This window comes from Oncorhynchus clarkii, chromosome 17 (assembly GCF_045791955.1).
Source record: "Oncorhynchus clarkii lewisi isolate Uvic-CL-2024 chromosome 17, UVic_Ocla_1.0, whole genome shotgun sequence".
In the NCBI taxonomy this organism is placed as follows: Eukaryota; Metazoa; Chordata; class Actinopteri; order Salmoniformes; family Salmonidae; genus Oncorhynchus; species Oncorhynchus clarkii.
Genome location: NC_092163.1, coordinates 70993607 through 71017734, shown reverse-complemented (window position 1 = coordinate 71017734; position 24128 = coordinate 70993607). Strand labels below are relative to the sequence as shown.

The 24128-nt window shown below is 41.6% G+C and overlaps 1 protein-coding gene across 2 annotated transcripts; it reads left to right on the top strand.

The window, feature by feature from the left end:
- The first annotated feature begins 1934 nt into the window (after positions 1–1934).
- Positions 1935–24037, top strand: LOC139371357 (protein phosphatase 1H-like). Of its 2 annotated transcripts, none has more exons than XM_071111705.1 (10): positions 1935–2299; positions 14793–14910; positions 16038–16373; positions 16694–16806; positions 17379–17463; positions 18190–18308; positions 18475–18538; positions 19960–20067; positions 20369–20520; positions 22359–24037. In XM_071111705.1, the coding sequence occupies exons 1-10, from the start codon at positions 2052–2054 to the stop codon at positions 22537–22539; spliced, it is 1524 nt and encodes a 507-aa protein (XP_070967806.1). In that variant the 5' UTR covers positions 1935–2051; the 3' UTR covers positions 22540–24037. The 2 variants fall into 2 exon arrangements, with proteins under 2 accessions (XP_070967806.1, XP_070967807.1); XM_071111706.1 differs by having other exon boundaries at positions 20369–20515; positions 22359–22548.
- Positions 24038–24128: the final 91 nt, after the last annotated feature.

Below are 24128 nucleotides of genomic sequence, written 5' to 3'. Positions count from 1 at the left end.
CCAAGGGCCCAGTTGATTGGAGCATGGTGTTTGCTACAACATATTTGTGGATTTGATTCTTGCATGGGTCATAGATACTTAGTTTAAAATGTGTGGTAAATGCAAATCACTTTGTTTACAAGCGTCTGCTAAATAACCATTACTACATTACATTTTCATCTGTTCATCAGCTGATGAGCCAAACTGCTTCTCATCTTCTATACTCTGGGTCCCTCTATTGGGGAAATATTTACACTACACGACCCTGGAGTAATTACAGAGAAAAGGTGATGTGATCTCTCTGTGATTAGACTACCACTTTTATTAACTGAACACAACACGTTTTTTAATTATGTTTTCTGTCAAAGACTGAAGACCTTGAAATATATGCGTCATCCTAGACCTGGAAAAACCTAACCATGGTGGAATTGGCAGACCCTCATCCAAAAGTCATTACAGTAGTGTAGCAATTGAAGGGGAACAGATCCATCAGCTCTGGATCTTGAACAACCTGTCTTGTGCCAGGTCCAGACCTCTTTACAGAGACAGTAGTAGGCCTACGTTTAGATACAAGGAGGCAACACTATTCCCCCTCTCATGTGTAGTTGTGCCCCAATGGGAACAAAGAGTGAGGGATTGTCCCACCACTCCCACCAGTGTAGCGTTGTAGGGAAACAGGCCGTGTCATAAAGGTCCAGACCCCTCAGGCTTTCATATCTAAATCAGACTGAAATGTATCATCACAAAAATAATGCAGGTGAGTGTCAATTTGTCCTTGATATAGGCCAGGGATTTTGTAGGCCCACAGATCCATTTTCAACTCTGGAAAGCATGCAGTTTACTAGGCTACAGATGAAATAAATGATGATGAACTTCACAGGGTGGTGAAAGTGCAAAGTGATGAGCTTGATGTTCCTTTCCAATAAATATCAAGGGTCTTATTCTGGTGACACAATGATCGATGCTTGGCTGCCGGTTTACAAATTAAAATAATCTCTCTCTTTTGCCCATAATAATCTCATCATGTATGCTATACCCCGCACTGTATCTGCCAGCTTTTGGCTAGAGTGAACGTGCCAATACCAGAGTGGGCACATTTGCTATAAACAGGATTTTTTTTGAAACCCATTTAATTTTTCTTTTTCATTCAGTACATGAAAATGTAATGTATTTTTATGTGTACTACCTCATCACGCAACACTTTTATTCGCAACAAGTACATTTGATGGAAATACATCTCTGGTGGGAAAATTAATATTTTATTTAGGCAGATTTTAGAATATTCGCATGAAAATCTGTCACCAATTGGGTTGAAACCTGACAGTCACTCATTTAGCCCATGTCAGCTACATTTGTTTAGATTGTAAATTAGTCTCGCAGCCAGCTATCTAAACTTGTAATCATGGTTGAATAACCAACAGGGAGGGGGCCCCATTGATTTTGTTAGTCACTCTTAGTCAGATATCATATTAAAAACTGCAACATTGTTCTCCACCTTATTGCAAAATGTATAGAATTGCAGGAAATGAACTATAAAACTGCACATTTTTCTCTACGGCCCATGGTAAAATGAGTCGAATTGCAGAAAATTAACTATAAAACTGCTAAATCTTCTCTACGGCCCATGGCAAAATGTGTAGAATTGCAGGAAATTAACTCTAAAAGTTCGCTTAGGGCCCCCAACCCCATCAAAGTGGCCCATACCTAATAGAGACTATCAATTTGTTTTGATAAATGGACCGCTCAAGAGTGTGCATTTTCTTCATTGTGACAGGGAATAGTTATTTTGTGTCCAGTCCAGTCCAGACAAGCGCACAATTTGGAGTGCGTCCCCCCACAGACAGCAGCATTCACTAAACCCCTGCCTTCTCAGGGATTCCTTGGTTATTATATGCACTGAGTGTGTAAGGGGTAGGCTATATTTTCAGTGAGGAAAACAGTGCCTGTCAAACGTCACATGAGGCCGGAAACGATCGCTTCCTGAAATGCTGTTTATAGTCATTGGATAATTTTGTTCTTCGCTGGGTTATTAATTAATTTCTGTGTCGGGTTAGGTTATTATTCCCACCGCAATGATAAGTAAAGTAAAAAATGCGATGTCCACGCTGGTGGGAGGAATGATACACCAGCACCACGAATCCGGGAACGTTCATCACCAGAACTGTCACCAGGACGGTCTGCCTCCACTGTTCCCTTACGGTCGACCCGAGTTTCTGGACCTTACTTTGGAGCTTCTTCAATACTCGACAGAACATGCATCTCGACCTGTGCTGACTTTGAAGAGGGACAGCAGGCTTCCCTGGCGGACAGGATACGCAGAGTGAGTGGTTTCTCGACTGGTCATTCATATGCACTGTTGACAATAAACGCGTTTTAGTGTAGCAGTAGAGAACGCAGTTAACGGTGTGTGGCGAATATGGACACGGTGTTGCTATTGCAAATTCACCAAATAGCACACAGCCTTCTGCTGCTGCTGAAACTGATGCTGTAGCAGCCACTGTCTGGTTACTATGAAACAGTGTAACACACAATGAACTGCTACAGTTGTTGCAGTTCAATATTTTGGGGGATCATGTGATTAATAGGATCTCGCAAAATGTAGGATAAACAAAAACGTAGTCTATGATCATTTGTGCACGTCAATAATGATTTATTATAAACCGTTCCTTTCTTAATTGGACAACAAATAATATAAATCATGTGATTTAAAGCTATTGCTGTGTCTTGAAGGATATGGATGGACTGTGTACTACTATACTACTTGAACTTGTCAAAATACGTTTGGTCTCTTTCATAAAGATTCAATAAGTCGCATAGTTCCGTTTTTTTTCACGGTTCTTTTGCTTTAGTTTTGCAATGACTTGGCAGTACATGGCCAGACGAACCAAATCTTGGGCCTTGGAAAGGGCCCTTGGCATCGAAGAGAAAATGTTACTCTTTTCATCAAATTTCCTGCAATTCTGCACATTACAAGAGTACAAGAAATAGGGAGTTGAAAAATGTATAATTGGTGGAGTATTGTGGATAAACCTCTCAGGCCCATGTTGCCCAGGGTGAAAAACATCAATTGTAGAAGAATAATGTTACATTGTATTGTATTACACCCTCTAAATGTTATTTATCCACAGATCCCTTGCCCAAAATGTGTTTCATCTTTTGTAGGGCTATGCGATATGGACAAAATATTTTTCACATTTGTGATGGTATTTGACATTATTTTATGTTTTTGAATAATAAAAGTTCAAAATCGTTTTTATAAGTAGTTCATGACCCCAGGGTAGCAACAGTTAAATTATAAGTGATTTTAGCCATTCTGATTGTTTTATACTGTTCAATCCAACTTCAACCCAAATACATTTTCAGCATTTTCATCAATGTCTGCATTTCCTGCACTTGTTATAATTTCCACACGGTGCCACACAGGGCTGTATGATGTGGGTAGAAAAAGCTAGGCCTAATTCATTGTTGAACTGTTAAAATCATGGAAATAGAATGATTATTCTAATTCTATAGTTGGAATATAGTGGGCAGCACTTTGAATACATTGTTGTTTGATGAAAAAAGCCAGGGATGATTTTTATTGACCGGGTATGAACCGTGTTGGTCAGTGTTTCCCAGGGGACCTAATTAGATGTTACATGACATGTTTTCTCTTCATTCGCTTGTTTTTCCATTGTCAAGAACCAGCACTTAAGCATTTTGTTGGATGGTGTATACCCAGGACTCTGAAGTGCTTCCAATTTGGTGGCACATGCGACTTAAAATGTTGCTGTGTGACCACTACTTTTATTTTGGGAGCACCAAAAAAATTATCCAATAAAGAACAAAATGTGTAACAACAACACTCCTCTCTTCACTGCTCAAGCAAGACAGGCTGATACATTGTTTACCAATCATAACCAATCATAATGCTACAAATGTTCTGTTTTGTATATTACATTTGTTTGTCCAAAACGAATCACCTATGTAAATATGTTTGCAGTTGCACTTTTCAATACAATTATTAAAAATTATTTGAATTATTTTGTCTTGCCCACTCTCTAGTGATGTGTTCTACATCATCAAAGTATCAACTGATGACAATTAAGAATGATAGGACAGTCATTTGCATTAAAAAATAAATAAATGCAATGTGGTGTTCCAATATTTTGTCTGGTGCTCCTTACTTTTTAAAGTTAGGAGCACCTGTGCTACCAATGAAAAAAGTTAATTTAGAGCCGTGTATACCATGTGTGTCCCATACATACAACTAATAAAACATGAAACTAGCTAGCGCTAGCTAACATTCATGCTTCCACTATAGACCTTTATAATTCATAAAGGTAATGTTAACTGACATATATTATCTCACACAAACAAAACATACAGCATAAGCTCTCCTAAGCCTGTGTTAACCTCAGACCTTATTTTCAGCATTTATCCCCATTAATTTCCCCCCATAGGAATGGCTGAAAAAAACAAAGGTAACTTATTTCCAGCTTTTAGGACTACAAGCTGGCGAGCTCTATTCCTCTCTGATTTAAAATATACCGTTGCACAAACAACATGCTGATCTAGACCTACACCAGCACAAATACCAGGCTGTATTAGCTAGCTACCTTTGCCCGGACTCTTTGTACATTTAGCTAGCTTGATAGCCAGCTAACTAGCGATTAGCATTTATCAGCCAACACAATTTATTTTAGTCACAACTTACTAAGAAAATACAAACTAACTGTTTGCAGACAGTTAGATACACAAACTAATAGTGTAATTATAGAACACTTGTGGATTTATATTAAGATGCAAAGTGGAAATCTGCATCGTTGTCACCAACATTTTGTTGCATCTGACCGTGCAGACAGAGTGAATGGCACGGCTTGAGTAACGAGGCAAGGCTTGGTGTTGGAAGCGCATGGGGAAGCGGCATGCAGGACGAGAGGGAGAGAGATGACTCAAGTAGCAAACAGAGAAAACTATAAAAACAGTTATTACACGCGCCAGAGTGGCATATCACATTTAACAAACCAAACATTGAAATACCATTATAGAAGGTAAAGTTAAATCCAAAACTGGTCCTTGCATCAATACCGATATATAGTAAAATATGGTTTACTGCCCAGCCCTAATCTGTTGTTGTTAGTAATGGTCATTAAAAAACATGTAAATATACTATTTGCTAATTAAGTACAATAGGTTTTTCAACCACTCCACAAATTTCTTGTTAACAAACTATAGTTTTGGCAAGTCGGTTAGGGCATCTACTTTGTGCATGACACAAGTAATTTTTACAACAATTGTTTACAGACAGATTATTTCACTTATAATTCACTGTATCACAATTCCAGTGGGTCAGAAGTTTACATACACTAAGTTGACTGTGCCTTTAAACAGCTTGGAAAATTCCAGAAAATTATGTCATGGCTTTAGAAGCTTCTGATAGGCCAATTGACATCATTTGAGTCAATTGGAGGAGTACCTGTGGATGTATTTCAAGGCCTACCTTCAAACTCAGTGCCCCTTTGCTTGACATCATGGGAAAATCAAAAGAACTCAGCCAAGCCCTCAGAAAATAAATTGTAGACCTCAACAAGTCTGGTTCATCCTTGGGAGCAATTTCTAAATGCCTGAAAGTACCATGTTCATCTATACAAACCACGCAGCCCTCATACCGCTCAGGAAGGAGATGCGTTCTGTCTCCTAGAGATGAACATACTTTGGTGTGAAAAGTGCAAATCAATCCCAGAACAACAGTAAATGACCTTGTAAGATGCTGGAGGAAACAGGTATAAAAGTCTATATCCACAGTAAAACGGGTCCCATATCGACATAACCTGAGAGGCCGCTCCGCAAGGAAGAAGCCACTGCTCCAAAACCGCCCTAAAAAAGTCAGACTATGGTTTGCAACTGCACATGAGGACCCTAGATTGTACTTTTTGGAGAAATGTCCTCTGGTCTGATGAAACCAAAATAGAACTGTTTGGCCATAATGACCATCGTTATGTTTGGAGGAAAAATGGGGAGGCTTGCAAGCCGAAGAACACCATCCCAACTGTGAAGCACGGGGTTGGCAGCTTCATGTTGTGGGGGTGCTTTGCTGCAGGAGGGACTGCTGCACTTCCCAACATAGATGGCAACATGATCAAGCAAAATGATGTGGATATTTTGAAGCAACATCTCATGACATCAGTCAGGAAGTTAAAGTTTGGTCGCCAATTGATCTTCCAAATGGACAATGACCCCAAGCATACTTCCAAAGTTGTGGCAAAATGTCTTAAGGACAACAGAGTCAAGGTATTGGAGTGGCCATCACAAAGCCCTGACCTCAATCCTATAGAAAATGTGTGGGCAGAACTGAAAAAGCGTGTGCGAGCAAGGAGGCCTACAAACCTGACTCAGTTACACCAGCTCTGTCAGGAGGAATGGGCCAAAATTCATCCAACTTATTGTGGGAAGCTTGTAGAATGCTACCCAAAACATTTGACCCAAGTTAAACAATTTAAAGACAATACTACCAAATACTGATTGAGTGTATGTAAACTTCTGACCCACTGGGAATGTGATGAAAGAAATTAAAGCTGAAATAAATCATCCCTCTACTATTATTCTGACATTTCACATACTTAAAATAAAGTGGTGATCCTAAATGACCTAAGACAGGGAATTTTTATTTGGATTAAATGTCAGGAATTGTGAAAAACTGAGTTTTAATGCATTTGGCTAAGGTGTATGTAAACTTCTGACTTGAACTGCACATAGATTGGATGTATTATTTCATCAAACTGCAACAGCTAAATTAGTGTCATTAAAAGTGTGTATTTAGTTTGATACAGCCATTTTAGAATGGAGAAGAATTTAGCTGCTCCCTCTGTACCGATGATCATTACTAAGTCCATATATAACCTCCATGCTGTTTTTTAAAGTGCAGTCCAAATCAATCTAGTCAGGACAGGGTGGAAACAATGAGCACACAGTGAAGATGGACTATGGACGCTCCAGCTGGTCAAACTTAACAATGTAAGTTCAGATGTGGTCATTTTGATATCAGAATTTGCATCCAGTCACAACTCTTTTCTGTCCTCTACATTAATGACCTCGTCTTCACTACGGTCAGGACAGCAGACTAAAGAACGATCTCTTCAGACTGAAAGCACTCTGGCCTCCAGCAACTTTAGACTCCAGAGAGTCCCTCCCCTCCCATCTCCTCCGGCTCCTGACACTTACTATATCTTTGTCTTACTTAGATCCCTTATGGAATGGCACGTAACCATGTCACACAGACTACTGTGGTTTCTGCCTTTGGATTTGATGCATGTTATGCAATTGTTCATGGCCCCTCATTTGAATGCACTTATTGTAAGTCGCTCTGGATAAGAGCGTTTGCTAAATGATAATGTCAATGTAATCTCCTTTTGGCATCAGTTGACAGATCCTTCACTGATTCACTGAGTGAGGCTGAGATAAATGTTAAACAGCACGACTGTGGCCAGTGTGCTGATGTTCATCATTGCAGTACAGTTGATTATATTGTTAAATTGTGACACCTATGGCAAACCAGACAGCTACCAATGGAGCCATTATATTGCATACTGTGTCAATATTTTCACATTGGGTGCATACCCAGAGTGCATTCACACACAACACTTCCTCAAAGCAGTTGCCTCACAGTATAAACAATTAGCAAACAACAGATCTGTGATCTGTCTGTGAAAGCTTTTAGGTGGGAACAGAGAGTCACAGTAAGGCTTACTGTACAGGAATTCAAAGGACGGCTCTAGCTTTTTTCAAAGTTGGCATGCTGGAGCTCAGAAGCCTTTTGAATTACTCATACAGTAGCAATCCATCTCAGTGAGCTTGGCATCAATTATCTGTAACCCGGAACTACCTTCTATTACATTCCACTTTAAAAGCCTCCAGTCAAATTATATTAGAAGCTGTCACGCCCTGACCTTAGAGCTTTTTATGTCTCTATTTTGGTTTGGTCAGGGTGTGATTTGGGTGGGCATTCTATGTTCCTTTTTCTATGTTTTTGTATTTCTTTGTTTTGGCCGGGTATGGTTCTCAATCAGGGACAACTGTCTATCGTTGTCTCTGATTGGGAACCAACCATACTTAGGTAGCTTTTCCCACAGGGTTTTTGTGGGTAGTTAATTTCTGTTTAGTGTTTGCACCGTACAGGACTGTTTTGGTTATGCTCTTGTTTATTTTTGTTATCGTGTTCAGTTTTAATAAAGAAAGCATGAACACTTACCACGCTGCGCTTTGGTCCAATGATTCCTCGTCTTGCGACAACGAATATCGTTACAGAAGCACAATTTACAAATCGCCCAAAAAGTCTATGAACACTGCCTAAAACAAAAAGGCTGTGAACACTGCCTAAAACAAAAAGGCTGTGAACACTGCCTAAACCAAATAGGCTGTGAACACTACCTAAACAAGACCTCAAAGTCTAAATGTTTGTGTGTTTACTTTTCAGATGTTTCTACCTGTAAACTACTTTTGAAAGTTCAATCGTTATATATATACTGAACAAAAATATAAACGCAACATTTAAAATGTTGGTCTCATGTTTTATTAGCTGAAATAAATAATCCCAGAAATATTCCATACTCACAAAGCTTATTTCTCTCAAATTCTGTGCATGAACATCTTTACGTCCCTGTATGTGAGCACTTAAACTTTCCCAATATAATCCATTAATGTGGCATATCAAGATGCTGATTAAATATCATGATCATTACACAGGTTCACCTTGTGCTGGGGACAATATAAAATGTGCCGTTTTGTCACACAACACAATGCCACAGATGGCTCAAGTTTTGAGGGAGCGTGCAATTGGCATGCTGACTGCAGGAATGTCCACCAGAGCTGTTGCCCGAGAATGTAATGTTAATTTCTATACCATAAGCTGCCTCCAACGTCGTATTAGAGAATTTGACAGTGCTTCACAACCACAGAAACCGTGTAACCACGCCAGCCCAGGACGTCCACATTCGGCTATGCCCTCCCAGGCCCACCCCTGACTGCGCCCCTGCCCAGTCATGTAAAATACATAGATTAGGGCCTAATTAATTTATTTAAATTGACTGATTTCCTTATATGAATTGTAACTCAGGAACATCTTTGAAATTGTTTCATGTTGCATGTATGTTTTTGTTCAGTATATAATTATAGAACCTTGTAAGTACAAGGTTTTGACTATTCTATTACCATATTTCCCCTCAATATATTTTGTACCACCCTCCTTATCTCACTCTCAGTGTAATAGAGCGAACAGTTTACCACCTCCAAATGTAATATCAGATCAACTATCACGTGTTCATAAGATAATAAATTAACTTGAATAAACTGTTTTACTACTATATTTTCTTCTGAGAACTTGAATAGTTTGAGAAGTTTGGAGGCCATTGTCATGCAGGTCCTCCTACACTACAACAACTCACTGCATGCTTGAGAAACTGTGACAGGAAACCACAGGCACCTCAGGCAGGAAGAGATCATCTTGACTTCTGGTGATAAACTTGTATGGCTTTCTTAGAAAACTGATTATGAATTAAGTTAGAATCAGAGTTATTTTGACCACCAAGTTCACTTTGTTAATGAAATGTGACTCTTTCTCATTTTTGTCATGAGATGAAGTCAAACATGAGGCAGTGCAATGGTTAATAACCTCTCCCTCAATGTAACAAAATGAAGGAGCTGATCTTGAACTTCAGGAAGTAGCAGAGAGAGCATTCTCCCATCCACATCAACAGGGCCGCAGTGGAGCTGGTGAAAAGCTTTAAGCTTCTCAGCATGCACATCACTGACGACCTAAAATGGTCCATTCACACAGCCAGTGTGGTGAAGAAGGCGCAACTGTTCCTCAGGAGGCTGAAGATATTTGGCTTGGCCCCTAAGACCCCCACAAACTTCTACAGATGCACAATTGAGAGTATCCTGTCGGGCTGTATCACAGTACAGAAATTGCAATGTCCACAGCCGCAGGGCTCTCCAGAGGGTGGTACGGTCTGCCCAACGCATCACCGGGGCACACTGCCTGCCCTCCAGGACATCTACAGTACCCGGTGTCACAGGTAGGCTAAGAAGATCATCAAGGACATCAGCCACCCAAGCCATGACCTGTTCACCACACTACCATCTAGAAGGAGTAGACAGTGCAGTTTTATCAAAGCTTGGACCGAGAGACTGAAAAATAGCTTCTATCTCCAGGCCATCTGACTGTTAAATAGTCACCACTAGTTGGCTTCTGCCCAGTACCCTGCCCATAACTTCAGTCACTGTTACTAGCATGCTACCACCCGTACCAAGCCTGCTGCACCTTAGTCACTGTTACTAGCTGGCTACCACCCGTACTCAACTCTGCTGCACCTTAGTCACTGTTACTAGCTGGCTACCACCCGTACTCAACTCTGCTGCACCTTAGTCACTGTTATTAGCTGGCTACCACCCGTACTCAACTCTGCTGCACCTTAGTCACTGTTACTAGCTGGCTACCACCCGTACTCAAGTCTGCTGCACCTTAGTCACTGTTACTAGCTGGCTACCACCCATACTCAACCCTGCTGCACCTTAGTCACTGTTACTAGCTGGTTACCACCCGTACCCAGCCTGCTGCACCTTAGTAACTGTTACTAGCTGGCTACCACCCGTACTCAACCCTGCTGCACCTTAGTCACTGTTACTAGCTGGCTACCACCCATACTCAATCATGCTGCACCTTAGAGACTGTTACTAGCTGGCTACCACCCATACTCAACCCTGCTGCACCTAAGTCACTGTTACTAGCTGGCTACCACCCGTACTCAACCCTGCTGCACCTTAGAGACTGTTACTAGCTGGCTACCACCGTACTCATCCTGCTGCACCTTAGAGACTGTTACTAGCTGGCTACCACCCGTACTCAACCCTGCTGCACCTAAGTCACTGTTACTAGCTGGCTACCACCCGTACTCAACCCTGCTGCACCTTAGAGACTGTTACTAGCTGGCTACCACCCGTACTCAACCCTGCTGCACCTTAGAGACTGTTGCCCTATATACATAATCATTGAACACTGGTCACTTTAATGATGTTTATATATACTGTTTTACCCACTTCATATGTATATACTGTATTCTAGTCAAGGATCATCCAATATAACTACTGCTGTACACACCTTTTCTATTCATATACTGTCAATACTGTCTAAACACACCATCATACACATATATATTTATATTCCGGTTTCGTGTGTATTGTTTTGTATTGTTAGGTATTACTGCACTGTTGGAGCTAGAAACACAAGCATTTTGCCGCACCTGCGTCTAACATCTGCAAATATGTGTGCGCAACCAATAACATTTGATTTGATTTGATTCAATGAATTGTAATCATCATCACTGTGGTTTGTGATGTATGCTAAATTCTCTTGAGAGGATGAATTATACAACAAATTTACAGTATGTCATCATTACTTAGAAAAAAGGAATGAACGATTTTCATCAGCAACAAAATAACTTACCCAACTGATGAGGAAGTTGGTAGAACTGGAGGCTTCCTCTTTTGAAGGTCTCCTACGTGAGTTAGCAAACAGATGTTCTTCTGTTTAACGCAGACAAAGTATTTCAGTAACATGTTTACAATGACTGAAACTGTGCCTTGATGGGAAAATATGTCACAAATTGAGTAGAACGTGATCTTCATTGTTTTGTTTTCGTACATCATGAAGACCAGGGAATGACTGGCTTGCACTTTAATGGACTCACTGAAATTAATGTCTATTTACCTGTAGGCATACAGTACATTCCTTGGTTGCCAGATTAGTTATAATGAAATAGATATTGCATATGTGACACATACAAAATAAATCCCATGAATGGTGAGATGTAAAATGTTTGTGAACATTTTGTAAAAGCTGCAAGCTCGAAACAAAGGACTGGACTTTGGCATCCAGCAGGCAAAAAAACCAAGGCCTCTCTAACCCAATGTATGATATTGACAAACCAGTTGCAGATGTGTTGTAAACAATGATTGATATCATGCACTAGATGACTGATAGGGAGTGCTGTGTTGAAGCCACCGTGAATATATCGGCACTCCACCAACATTGTAAAAAATACAGAAATGCATTTATTCATGTAGTTTTTGGCCACATTTACTCTACTACAGACACTTCAGTGCATACTTTATATTATGTGAGCTAAACATAAACATTTAATAAATGTAAAATATTAAAACATCCTTAAAGTATAATTGTTTGAGATCTTTTAAGATTGCTAATGTTACTGTCCCCACTACAACAAAAAAATACTTAAACATTTCAAACATGTAAATGAAATACTGAAGAATTTCATTAATTCCTATGGAGGACTGCTCCCGAGTGGAGCAGCGGTCTAAGGCACTGCATTGCTGGATCCCTGGTTCAAATCCAGGCTGTATCACATCCGGCTGTGATTGGGAGCCACATAGGGCGGTGCACAATTGGCCCAGGTTTGTCTGGGTTTGGCCGGGGTCAGGCCGCCATTGTAAATAAGAATTTGTTCTTAACTGACTTGCCTAGTTAAATAAAAGTGTCTATGTCTGACTGGTGACTTCAAAGCCTCTCAATGTCCAATACGTAGCATCATCAATCCAGGGTTTATATACATCATTGGTTGTAAAACATGGAACAACATGACCTGGCCTCAAAGTTGACATGACCCCGATGACTTGTAATTCATGTCCCTGTCATCAGGACTAATGCTCCCCTGGCCACTACTCTACGGTGCCAGCTTACTGATTACAAACTGGATGGCTTTTTATAATCATGATTTGGGCAGCCATTGCTGTTTCTACCTCATATTAGAACACTGATATCAGAACATCAAACCAAAAAATGATAATTTCCCTCTACCTGTTTCCCTCTACCTGCATTTATTTTGCCAAATTTGACATAGCCCTTTTGCCACCTTTATATAGCAAGACATTTGCTTAAAGGTGTACTATGCAAAAATCAATCTGCCATTTCCTGATTGCTAAAATTCTAATAATTTGCATAATTTCAGTTTGTGACAAAACAAGCAAGTATATTTTCCATAACCAAAAATATTGGAGTTTCAGCTGTTGAAACCTAGTGTACAAAACCGAAAGTAAAAGACGCAAAAACTAAACTTAAGAACAGGAAGCATAGAAATAGCGCACATAGAACAGATTTACCGCTTCTTAGACTTGCTTTCAATGAGAATGGCAGAGCTATAACACACATTTCTATGTGAATTTGGTCAGGTCACCCAAAAAGTGACATATTTCAGCTTTAAGAATTATTTCTGAAGGATATGATGTATAGGCTTAACTAAGCTTTTAAAGTTATAACTTGTTTAGTGCAAGACCATTGTGAAAAGGTGAAAGTCAGTATCTTGACTCTGCCCACCATCATCATGATCTAGACAGGTGGCTAATGTACATGATGGACCAGCTTGTAAACCTGTTGGTTAGATATCACCCATCCTCTCAGGTGATGAAATATCTCTCCTCTGTATGACTGGGGTAAGGGCACAGCTGTATAAACGACTCTCTCTTTCTTCACACTACTCCTAGTCCATCATTATTAATAATTTGGTGGGTGCTTATATTTATTTGACCTTTATTTAACCAGGAAAGTCAGTTAAGAACAAATTCTTATTTTCAATGACGGCCTAGGAGCAAAATGAGAGATTTGTACCTTGTCAGCTCGGGGGTTTGAACTTGCAACCTTCCTGTTACTAGTCCAACACTCTAACCACTAGGCTACCCTGCCGCCCCTTATATTTGTCCTGTTTCACAGATGTACAAATGTGTATTGGAAATGTGTTTTTTTGTGTAATCTAACTCTCCCTGAGACACCCACTGAGAGTGGAGTCACGGCCAGGATCTGCCATTATCAATGGCGACCATTGACAGAGTTTTCACCTTGTCGGCTCAGGGATTTGAACTAGCGAACCTTTCAGTTACTGGCCCAATGGTGTATCTGCTAGGCCACCTCTGTAATAGTTAGGGACACTTTAAGGATTATGCTCCAATTTGTGCAATACATTTTCACAATACGATCCGGCTAAATCCCATGGTTCTAAATACCGCTAATTGAATCTGAAAAGGCTATAAAAGTGGCTTGACCCTGTTGGATCCTCGCACCGAAGTGGCAGAGAATCATCATTTCTCAGCTTTAACGGTACAACAGGGGTGAAACCTTTTGGCAGCCCCTCTCCTGAATCACAAAGCCCTAAGGATAATGGCTTTGTAATGTAATGCATGACTTCATTCCATTTCAGTGTCCTGAAAAGTGTAAACATTGCAGTGGACTGAGGTGAAGGGAGAGAGCTGGAAACTGTCCTCTGTGGCCAAATATTCTTAAAGGGGCTATACTGTATCTGATACATGTGAATGGATAGTATGATATTAACTATGGTAGTAGTATACAAGTATGAGTTAAAAAACACTCCACCTCTGCTCAGACTACTGCAGTGTCTACTCCCACATACTGCAAGCACAGTCACATGCCCACTGAGCCCCAGTCCGCTGAGATGGTCAGAATATGAAGTCATGCTGCACAAAGCCATTATCGTCAAGCAGCATAGGACAGTAATGAAAACACTTAATCCCAGTCCTACAGCACTATCTGTTCCACTTTATGTTTTTACATAGATCATAACATTACTATCTCACCATGACAAATGCCACCATGCCACGCTGATAGGCTCTCATTAGTGATTTATCTGAGATGCACCTTGGTTGGGTGATTTGCCTATCCAGCTCCTGAACCAATGAGACGTGTATGTATTTTCTCATGGATTTATAATATCCCCATACCTTCTTTACCACCATCCCACCCTCCCCAGGACCATCAATGCTGGGAAGAGCATGCTAAATGAGGACCAAGCGTCCTGTGAGCTGCTCTACGTGAAGAAGCTGAGCGACAAAAAACAGAGCAACTCCACGCTGCTGGACGACAATGGGGTGAGACTACCTGAAGTCATAGAATGTTGAGCATTAGTTCTAGTAATTCTGATTATATTAGTAGACGGCCTATAAACTAGGCCTACAGCACTACAATAGGAGAGTAGGCCAAGAATGCACGCATCCTGGTCAAATGTCTGCATTCTATGTACTACTGCCTCTATAGTGAAGGTTGGACCCTTGGTGACATACTACACCCAGGTCTCTCTCTAAAACAAACATGTCTGTTTAAATGTCTCCAGTCCAACCTTTGAAGAACCAGACGGCATTGGGTGGCTGGGGATTCGTTTTTTTTCCCGGCAAAGCAAAGACAATCTCCTTAAGACTGACCGATGTATGCTGCTGTATTTAGAAACAGCTTTGTGTGGGTCCGTAGAGCAGCTAACCGCCCCTAGCACACAAAGCCAAAAACCCACTCACTAAGAGATGACTCCATAATCTCTCAAATGTATTTACACAGCAGAATCTATAGCAGTCGATACAGTGCTGTTCAAAGGGTTGTGTCATGTCGGGTCAATCGCTCCCGTCCTTCTGCTGGCCTCCCAACCCCCTCCTCTATTCTCCTTGTTCACCCTCTGTCCCTCCCATCAATTAATTACATCATTGCTTCGTGTGCCCCTCCTCCTCTAGTCCAGTAAGAGGTTAACAGAGTTCCATGCTGCTGTCCATTCTGTGCACTGGGCTCTTAGATATGTCCTAACCGTCTGAACATACACTACTACACTATACTTAACACTATTACTTCTTGGCATGGTTTGGTGGAAATCTAGTTAGTGGGATTTACCGGCATAAAGAAATCCTGTGGAAGGGAATATAATCAAGTGGGATATTCACTGTCACTGCTGTCATTGTGAACATATTTACTATGATGTGGTGTCATGAAGTTAGAATTATTCCCATCCATTTTCTGACAGAAATGTCCACACTGGAAATCCTTTAGGCATTCACTGAGCTTGTAACTCTCATTGAGTTAAAATCTTGCAAGAGACTTGTTAGAGAGACCCATGTGGCCAATGTTATTTTTTCAGGCTATTTATCTCCTTTCTTACTGTCAGACTAATTGTACTGATATATCTAAATGCATGTTTGATATGATTTGATCTTTATTTGACTTAAACGTTTTCCAGGATGGGACAGGAATCCCTCTGCAGTATTGGGGCATGTTTGACGGCCACGCCGGCTCAGGGTGTGCCATCATGGCGTCCAAACTCCTCCATCGCCTTATCAGAGACAGACTGGAGGACATTGCACACCTGCTGGAGAACCCCTCTGCGGCGCTCCCTATCTGCCTGGCCAATAATGGCAGCCCCTACCAGGGGGCGGTGAAGAAGGGGGCGAATGCCACCCAGGACCCAGAGAAACCTGACGCCATCTCTGATCCCTCCATCCGCTTCCACATGGAGAAGGCTGTCAGTCTGGAGAGTCTGATCATGGGTGTCATAGAAAACGCCTTCAAACAGATGGTAAGACACAGGTGTACGCTCACAGCATATCACCCTACTTTGTGAAATAGCGCTCTACTAGTCTCGCGAGACCATTCTTCCAAATCTCCTCTCAGCGAAGCCTGGGCATCTGAGGCTAGCGTTTTACCACATTAGAGACGGGATACAGTAGCTAGTGAGCAAAATGGGTTTCACAGAATTCACTGATTATTTATCTTTTGGTAGTCGTTATCTCTCAAGTTAAGTATAACCTCTTTAATGCAATAAGTGCTACTGACTTCATTCTGCAAGCCATTGAATGAATGACCTTCTGTTTTCTGTTCCTGTTCTGTTGATTACAGGATGAACTGATAGAGAAAGAGAAGATGTCCTATACCATCTCTGGTGGTTGTTGTGCCTTGGCTGCCATTCATTTGATGGGGAAGCTCTACGTTGCCAATGCAGGAGACAGCAGGTAGGTCAACAGATCAAACTGATAGCAGCAGGATGCGTAATGGCTAATGACTGATGTATTACAGGCCTGCTTGTTGTACACATTCAACTCAATGTATTTGATTTCAGTCACTCAATGCAGAGTTGAATGTTTGAAAGTTTAAAGGAAGTGATAACATGATGCCCATAGCCATTGATTCGAAGAGGTTTCCTTTGGTCATGCTCATAATAATGTCACACAGCAGTTTTTTCGACCTCTGTTGGCCACTCTTTGTACTGCAACACCATTCATCGTGAACCGTAAGCTCCTGGTAGAACTTGCCCATAGGCACAGATCTAGGATCAGTATACTGTTTGTCAATTTTAGTCTAAACCGACCTTAGATCAGTGTCTAGGGGCAATAATCATCCAGTAACATCCCTGGACTTCATGCTGTGTCATCCCTCTTAACACCACATTATCTGTCTTGAGGGTCCTCCTAATATGGGGTCACATTATGGTGTCTGTCTTTGTCATCATACAGTATGTCATTGTCCCTCCCACAGAAATAGAATCATGATTCATTCTACTTTGGTTCTTCCTCTGTCTCTACAGAGCCATCATCATCCGTAACGGTGAGGTCATCCCCATGTCCAACGAGTTCACGCCAGAGTCTGAGAGGCAGCGCCTGCAGTATCTGGTGAGGACGGGGTTAATACATGTATTTATTTATTACTTATTTAAAAGGGAGATTCACTCATGAATTAAAGTTTGCCAGATGTTTTCAGATTTTACAAGTCTGAAAACATCTGAGAAACTTTGATTTTAAAGTGTAATGTCCCTTTAACCATGTGAGTCCCATCACCACGGGATATGAATCTCTTTTCCAACGGTGCCCTGGACAAAAAGGAAGATGCAGGGGAAAGGGAGGGTGATGTTATTTAATGTCTGATTCAAACTGCATCTTTATTAATTTATTGTCGGCTTGGTGGGTGGCTGGCTGTGTGGGAGAGAGGTGGAACCCTCAGGGAGAGAGATGAATGGTACTGTGTGTTGATTGTGCATCACAGCTATATATAGTTCCACCCTCACTTTTCTTACTGCCATGACACTTCCTTGACGATATGTTTATCAGGGTTGGAGTCTATTCCATTTAAAATCCAGACAATTCAGGAAGTAAACTGAAATTCCAATTCCAAATCTAATTCTCTTCATTGCTATCCAATGTGGAAAATGTGGAATTGGAATTTGGTTGACTTTCTGAATTGACTGGAATTTACCACAACTCTGATGATTATTGCTCTATTCACATCTTAAAAATATATTAAATCAATGAGCCATTTTGTCACAAGACAAGTCAATTTGACATGACAGTTTGTCATGTAAAGTTTTGTCACTGTTTTCTCTACTCTGTGTGTCCCTGCAGGGCTTCCTGAGACCGGAGCTGCTTGGGAACGAATTCACGCCCATGGAGTTCCCTCGCAGGATCCAGTACAGGGAGCTGGGCAGGAAGATGCTCTTCAGGGACCACACAATGAACGGCTGGTAAATGACAGCTGTGGTCGAACATGTGTGTTACTTTTCAGGCCATTGTAATTTTTATGATTAGGGCCAGGAGTTTTTACAGAACACATAACCTGACCAGGAAAATAATCTACTTGTTGAAAGAATAGAATCGCTAATCCCTAACCCGTAATCCTATTTGTTGCAGGGCTTACAAAACCATCGTAGAAGACGACCTCAAGTTCCCACTCATATATGGAGAGGGCAAAAAGGTGAAACTGGGTACTGGGTACTGGTGGACATCAGATGTATGGTGCTGTAAGGTCTACCGTGGGTAGCTTTACATTAGATATATGGTGCTGTAAGTTCTACCATGGGTAGGAGACAGTAGGTATATGGTGCTGTAAGGTCTACCATGGGTAGGTTTACATTAGATATATGGTGCTGTAAGGTCTACCATGGGTAGGTTTACATTAGATATATGGTGCTGTAAGGTCTACCATGGGTAGGTTTACATTAGATATATGGTGCTGTAAGTTCTACCATGGGTAGGAGACAGTAGGTATATGGTGCTGTAAGGTCTACCATGGGTAGGTTTACATTAGATATATGGTGCTGTAAGGTCTACCATGGGTAGGAAACAGTAGATATATGGTGCTGTAAGGTCTACCATGGGTAGGTTTACATTAGATATATGGTGCTGTAAGGTCTACCATGGGTAGGTTTACATTAGATATATGGTGCTGTAAGGTCTACCATGGGTAGGTTTACATTAGATATATGGTGCTGTAAGGTCTAACATGGGTAGGAGACAGTAGGTATATGGTGCTGTAAGGTCTACCATGGGTAGGTTTACATTAGATATATGGTGCTGTAAGGTCTACCATGGGTAGGTTTACATTAGATATATGGTGCTGTAAGGTCTACCATGGGTAGGAGACAGTAGGTATATGGTGCTGTAAGGTCTACCTTACTGTAGGTAGAGCCACATTATTTTTCCTGACCAAGTCATGGGACATTGGATTGGCTGTACATTAAAGTATAGCTGGGTCTTCAAACACATGTAGAGTTGCGGTTATCCTCCCGCCCTCGTCATGTTTCCCTGACAGGAATAATGCTTAGCTGCTTAGCTTAATTGTCCCCCACAATGAAATCGGGGAGGGAACTGTGAATCTGTCTCCGTTCGTTCGTATGTTCGTCACACACGATGTCTCAGACAGCAATGGTCCAATTTTGACTAAACTTGGGTGAATGATGCGTCTTGCCATAAAGATCTGGCATTTACAAAATTACACAGATTGGCCCAAGGCGGGAGCTACAGTAATTAACTGAAGTACTGAAATGTGTTAGTCACACGTGACATCTAATTTGGCCCAAGGGGGGCGGCATCATTCGTAGGGGACGACATGTTTACTGTTGCCTTGTTTACGCTGCAGGACAGTTCACCTGCAGGACAGACATAGCAAGATATAATTTTTAGTTGTTCATTCCACTGTATGTGTGGGAGGATTTCATGGTTGTTACTGAACTCTCCCAGTCTTTAGCTGTGTGGTTAAAGATAAATGCTCCTGAGTCACTAATCCTTCATAAGTGGATTTTTCTCAAATTTAAGCATATCCACAGGCACTAACCCACATTATTCACTGTGTGTGTGTGTGTGTGTGTGTGTGTGTGTGTGTGTGTGTGTGTGTAGGCCCGTGTCATGGCCACCATTGGGGTAACACGTGGCCTAGGGGATCATGACCTGAAGGTGTACAACTCCAACATCTACATCAAGCCCTTTCTCTCCTGCTGCCCAGAGGTGAATAAGAGATGGTATGCGGTTTGTGTCTAGGACCATTTATCTCCCACCGTCTGCAAGATCAAGACTTGTCTAGGAGCATCCTAGTGTGTTCCAAATCTTGGCCGACATCTAATGACCTAAGTTTACTTTATTTTGGCTCATCAATCTATGTATTGTCCAGTATTTTATTTATTATCCTGAAAAGCAAAGATATCTGATCCAAATTCATTGATAGATGGGAAGCCTCTATGATTTATCCTATTATTACAGCCGTGTTTAACACTCGACCTGCACTCCTTCCCTCCCGTTTCTCCTCCAGGTGATAGTGTACGACATGTCTGAGTACGAGCACAGCCCTGACGACGTGCTGGTGATGGGTACAGATGGGCTGTGGGACGTGACCACGGACAGGGAGGTAGCAGACACAGTTTCAGGCTTCCTGTCCTGCTGCGAGCCCACTGATCCTGTGAGGTGCTGTAATCTCTAGTCTGTAATCTACGCAATATTAGACCTTTGATTAATTATTGAATTCATTAACAAGATGAGGTCTAAGGGTATTCCATAGCGACTGCGTTCGAGATAAGTATCGGGTCAAAGACTGTACCTGCTAGCAGCATGTGTCTCACGTTCGAAGCTACATCCGTAATCGGTAAACGGTTCTGATTAAAGGATTGCTGTTTGCGTTGCCGAGCAGTGAACAATAAACTATTCAATCCAGTTTGTAGATGCTGCCCCCTCTCCAAATCAAAATATAATATGAATGTCAATGTTTTCATTTCTCTCTGCCCGCACACCTGTCTGTGGTTCACACCTGTCTGCGGTTCATACCTGTCTGTGGTTCATACCTGTCTGCGGTTCACACCTGTCTGCGGTTCATAACTGTCTGTGGTTCATACCTGTCTGTAGTTCATACCTGTCTGTGGTTCATAGCTGTCTGTGGATCACACCTGTCTGTGGTTCACACCCATCTGTGGTTCACACCCGTCTGTGGTTCACACCCGTCTGTGGTTCACAACCGTCTGTGGTTCACAACCGTCTGTGGTTCATACCTATCTGTGGTTCATACCTGTCTGTGGTTCACACCTGTCTGTTGTCAGCTAATGAGTCCCTAAAAACGGACAGGTGCTGCCCCAGGCGAGTAGTAAAGGACACACACAAAGCTAGGACAAAACATTGCTGCATTGCATTTGTAAGATAAATATTAATATCCTTGCAATGTACTTCACTTTTGAGAGGCATTGAACTATGCACTGATTCAGAGATGTCTGAAGGACCACAGGGATGCCAGGCAAGAACAGAGCCAATGAATGGCTCTGAATGAATGGCCAATTCAATTAAGAATATGCCACAGCTATAGGCCTATAGAGACCAGCTAAAACCTGAAAATTAGTACTGAGTCATATCTGGACTAGGTCAACATAAGATTGGATGGGCCACATTCAGAAACTAACCAAACACAGAGACACATATAACAACATCCTTGGTAGGCAGAACTATGAGTGCTTCAATAAATAGCTTGATGTAAATATGGCAATGCCTTATTTATAAACTATAATCTAATAAACTATTGCGGTAGTGCGAAACGATACCAGGACATGTGGTCATATAGGTAAGAGCCATGCGTGAAGTTCAGCAGTAGCATAACTATGTAAGCACAGTCAACATTGTATGAATAATACTCACTACTCAAACTACGACTAGGCCGTCTCCACTACTTGCGTTACCGAATGCCCATTTCCCTTCTTATTTTGTAAACTCACCTGACGCCCAAGGCGGCGGTGCCAGGGAGACAGACCTGAGGCAGAGAATGGCTGGTTGCCTTGTCATGGAAGGATGTGATTCATACTATTACAGTTGCTACCAATTAAAACGGTGTAGATATCACAAGGGGTTGGTGGCACCTTAATTGAGGAGGACTGGCTCGTGGTAATGGGTGGAATGGTATAAACACACATGGTTTCCAGGTGTTTGATGCCATTCCATTGGCTTCGTTCCAGACATTATTATGAGCCCTCCTCCTCTCAGCAGCCTCCACTGGTAAATATTGAATAATCAGGTAGCCTTGAAAAAAAACTACTGAATATTGTTTAGTAAAGGAGGAGTATTTAAATGATATCTCCACTAGAGGCCAGTATCTAGCCTGTACAAATGACTATGGTACTTTTGAAATGGCAATACCTTTTTGCCAAACACCTTCACATAACACATAGTTGGGATGCATTGCAAATTCAATTCATGAACATTAAAAAAATACTAATTTCAAATAAATTGCACTTTTCGATGTTTTGACCCCAACTCTTCTCATCCAGATACACGCTGGCTGCCCAGGACCTGTTGATGCGGTCGCGAGGGGTCCTGAAAGAGAGGGGCTGGCGGTTACCCAATGAGAGGCTGGGTTCAGGAGACGACATCACTTGTTATGTGATCCCCTTGGCGGGACTGGCGGGGCCTGCGGGACCGGAGGGGCCCGAGACAGAGACAGAGACATGACAGGCCCTGTCCCACCACCCCGCCAGGAGAGGACTAGTTCCCTAGGACCGACCAGTGTCACTCCGTCCCCCCTATCCTAGTCTGGGGGAGGGGGAAAGAAAACACCTCTCTTGTTGGGTAGCCCCAGGTTGGAGAGCCGGCGCTAACACATGTTGACCGGCCCATTCCCATGGCTTCTACAACAACACACTCACCCACCGGGTTCTCCTTATTGTTTATATTTGGTACTCCTGTAACCGGTGTTCAATGACTGACACATGTCCATGTCTGAAACCTGCTCTTTATGATCGCTACTTAACCAGACATCTGCCCCTGTAGTTTCACATTTGAATCTCTCTAATTGAATGGCTGATCATTTCATCAGGGTTGGTTTGGCCATCACCTTATAGCAGTGCTTGGTTCGCCCTTCTGAGTAAAATCTCCTTATTAGCTTATGACCCCCACATGTGATTTATGTCAAAATAATCACATTTATGGCTTATGTAGAGCACAGTATGACAGGTGGAGGTAGATGGCCATGCATATTGTTTAACGCAGATAGCGTGACTCTGGTAGCAGTTGAGGGACTAGCCTCAAGTAGGAATGACGCCACTTCTCAGAAGGCAGTGGAGCTCTGTGAGAAAATATCTACCTATATAAGCCCCATGTCAAAGATCGGGAGATGCGTCTGAAACATGGATGGGGATGAGGAAGACACAGAGAATGAAGAGGGGAAAGTCTGTGACCCGTCCCGTGCCAGTGTTTCAATGTCCAATGTCAAAGCAGCAGTGAATGATTATGAAGATGTGAAACCTGAAGCACTTTAAGACTGTTTGTTTAGTGGTTATGAATTCAATGGCTTTTCTTAAATGATGTATGTTTAGAGATATCTTTTTGTTTCTTATTGTTAGTGTTGTCACCAAGAAAGTAGATTGTATTTTTTTTGTTTCAGAAATGACTAAGCTGGAATGAGATGTTCATGACATTAGTCTGTTGTAATGTAATTCGATCCAACTCAAATATCAAAGAGTCTTTTGGCATATAGGCGCAATGTCGTTTTTAATTTGAATGAAACAAAGCTTTCTTTCCTCTCAAAGTGATCCTATATAATGTATCGGTTTGAGTATTTTATCCCAGATTTAAAAGATCCACACTTTTATGCTCCAATTAAATCATGCACTGGATGAGAAATCTTCTATATTTTCTGGAGTGACAACTTGTAGTAGAGAATCTGTTTGTCGGTATGTGATCAATTTCACTTGACTGCCTTACTAACACTCGAGGGACATTGTGAGCCAGGGCCTGTATGTTAATACGTTAACTCATTCATAGCAAATACTTCATTTCACTCATGTTAAACGTTTAGAAGAAAAATGTATGCCCTCAAATGTCTTACTTCTCTCTGTAGCCACTAGGTACGTTATCCAGAGCTTTTGAGAACTTTGGTTAAAAACGGTATCATACATGATTGCTTTATTTATAATAAAGAGATAGAGAATAAAGTATCCTTTAATACCAATATAAGAAGTACACTATGTTCCTTACCCATTTCCCCATATCCTTTGAACATACTCCCAGTAATTCTGAACCGTATGTTGAACTGATCATTT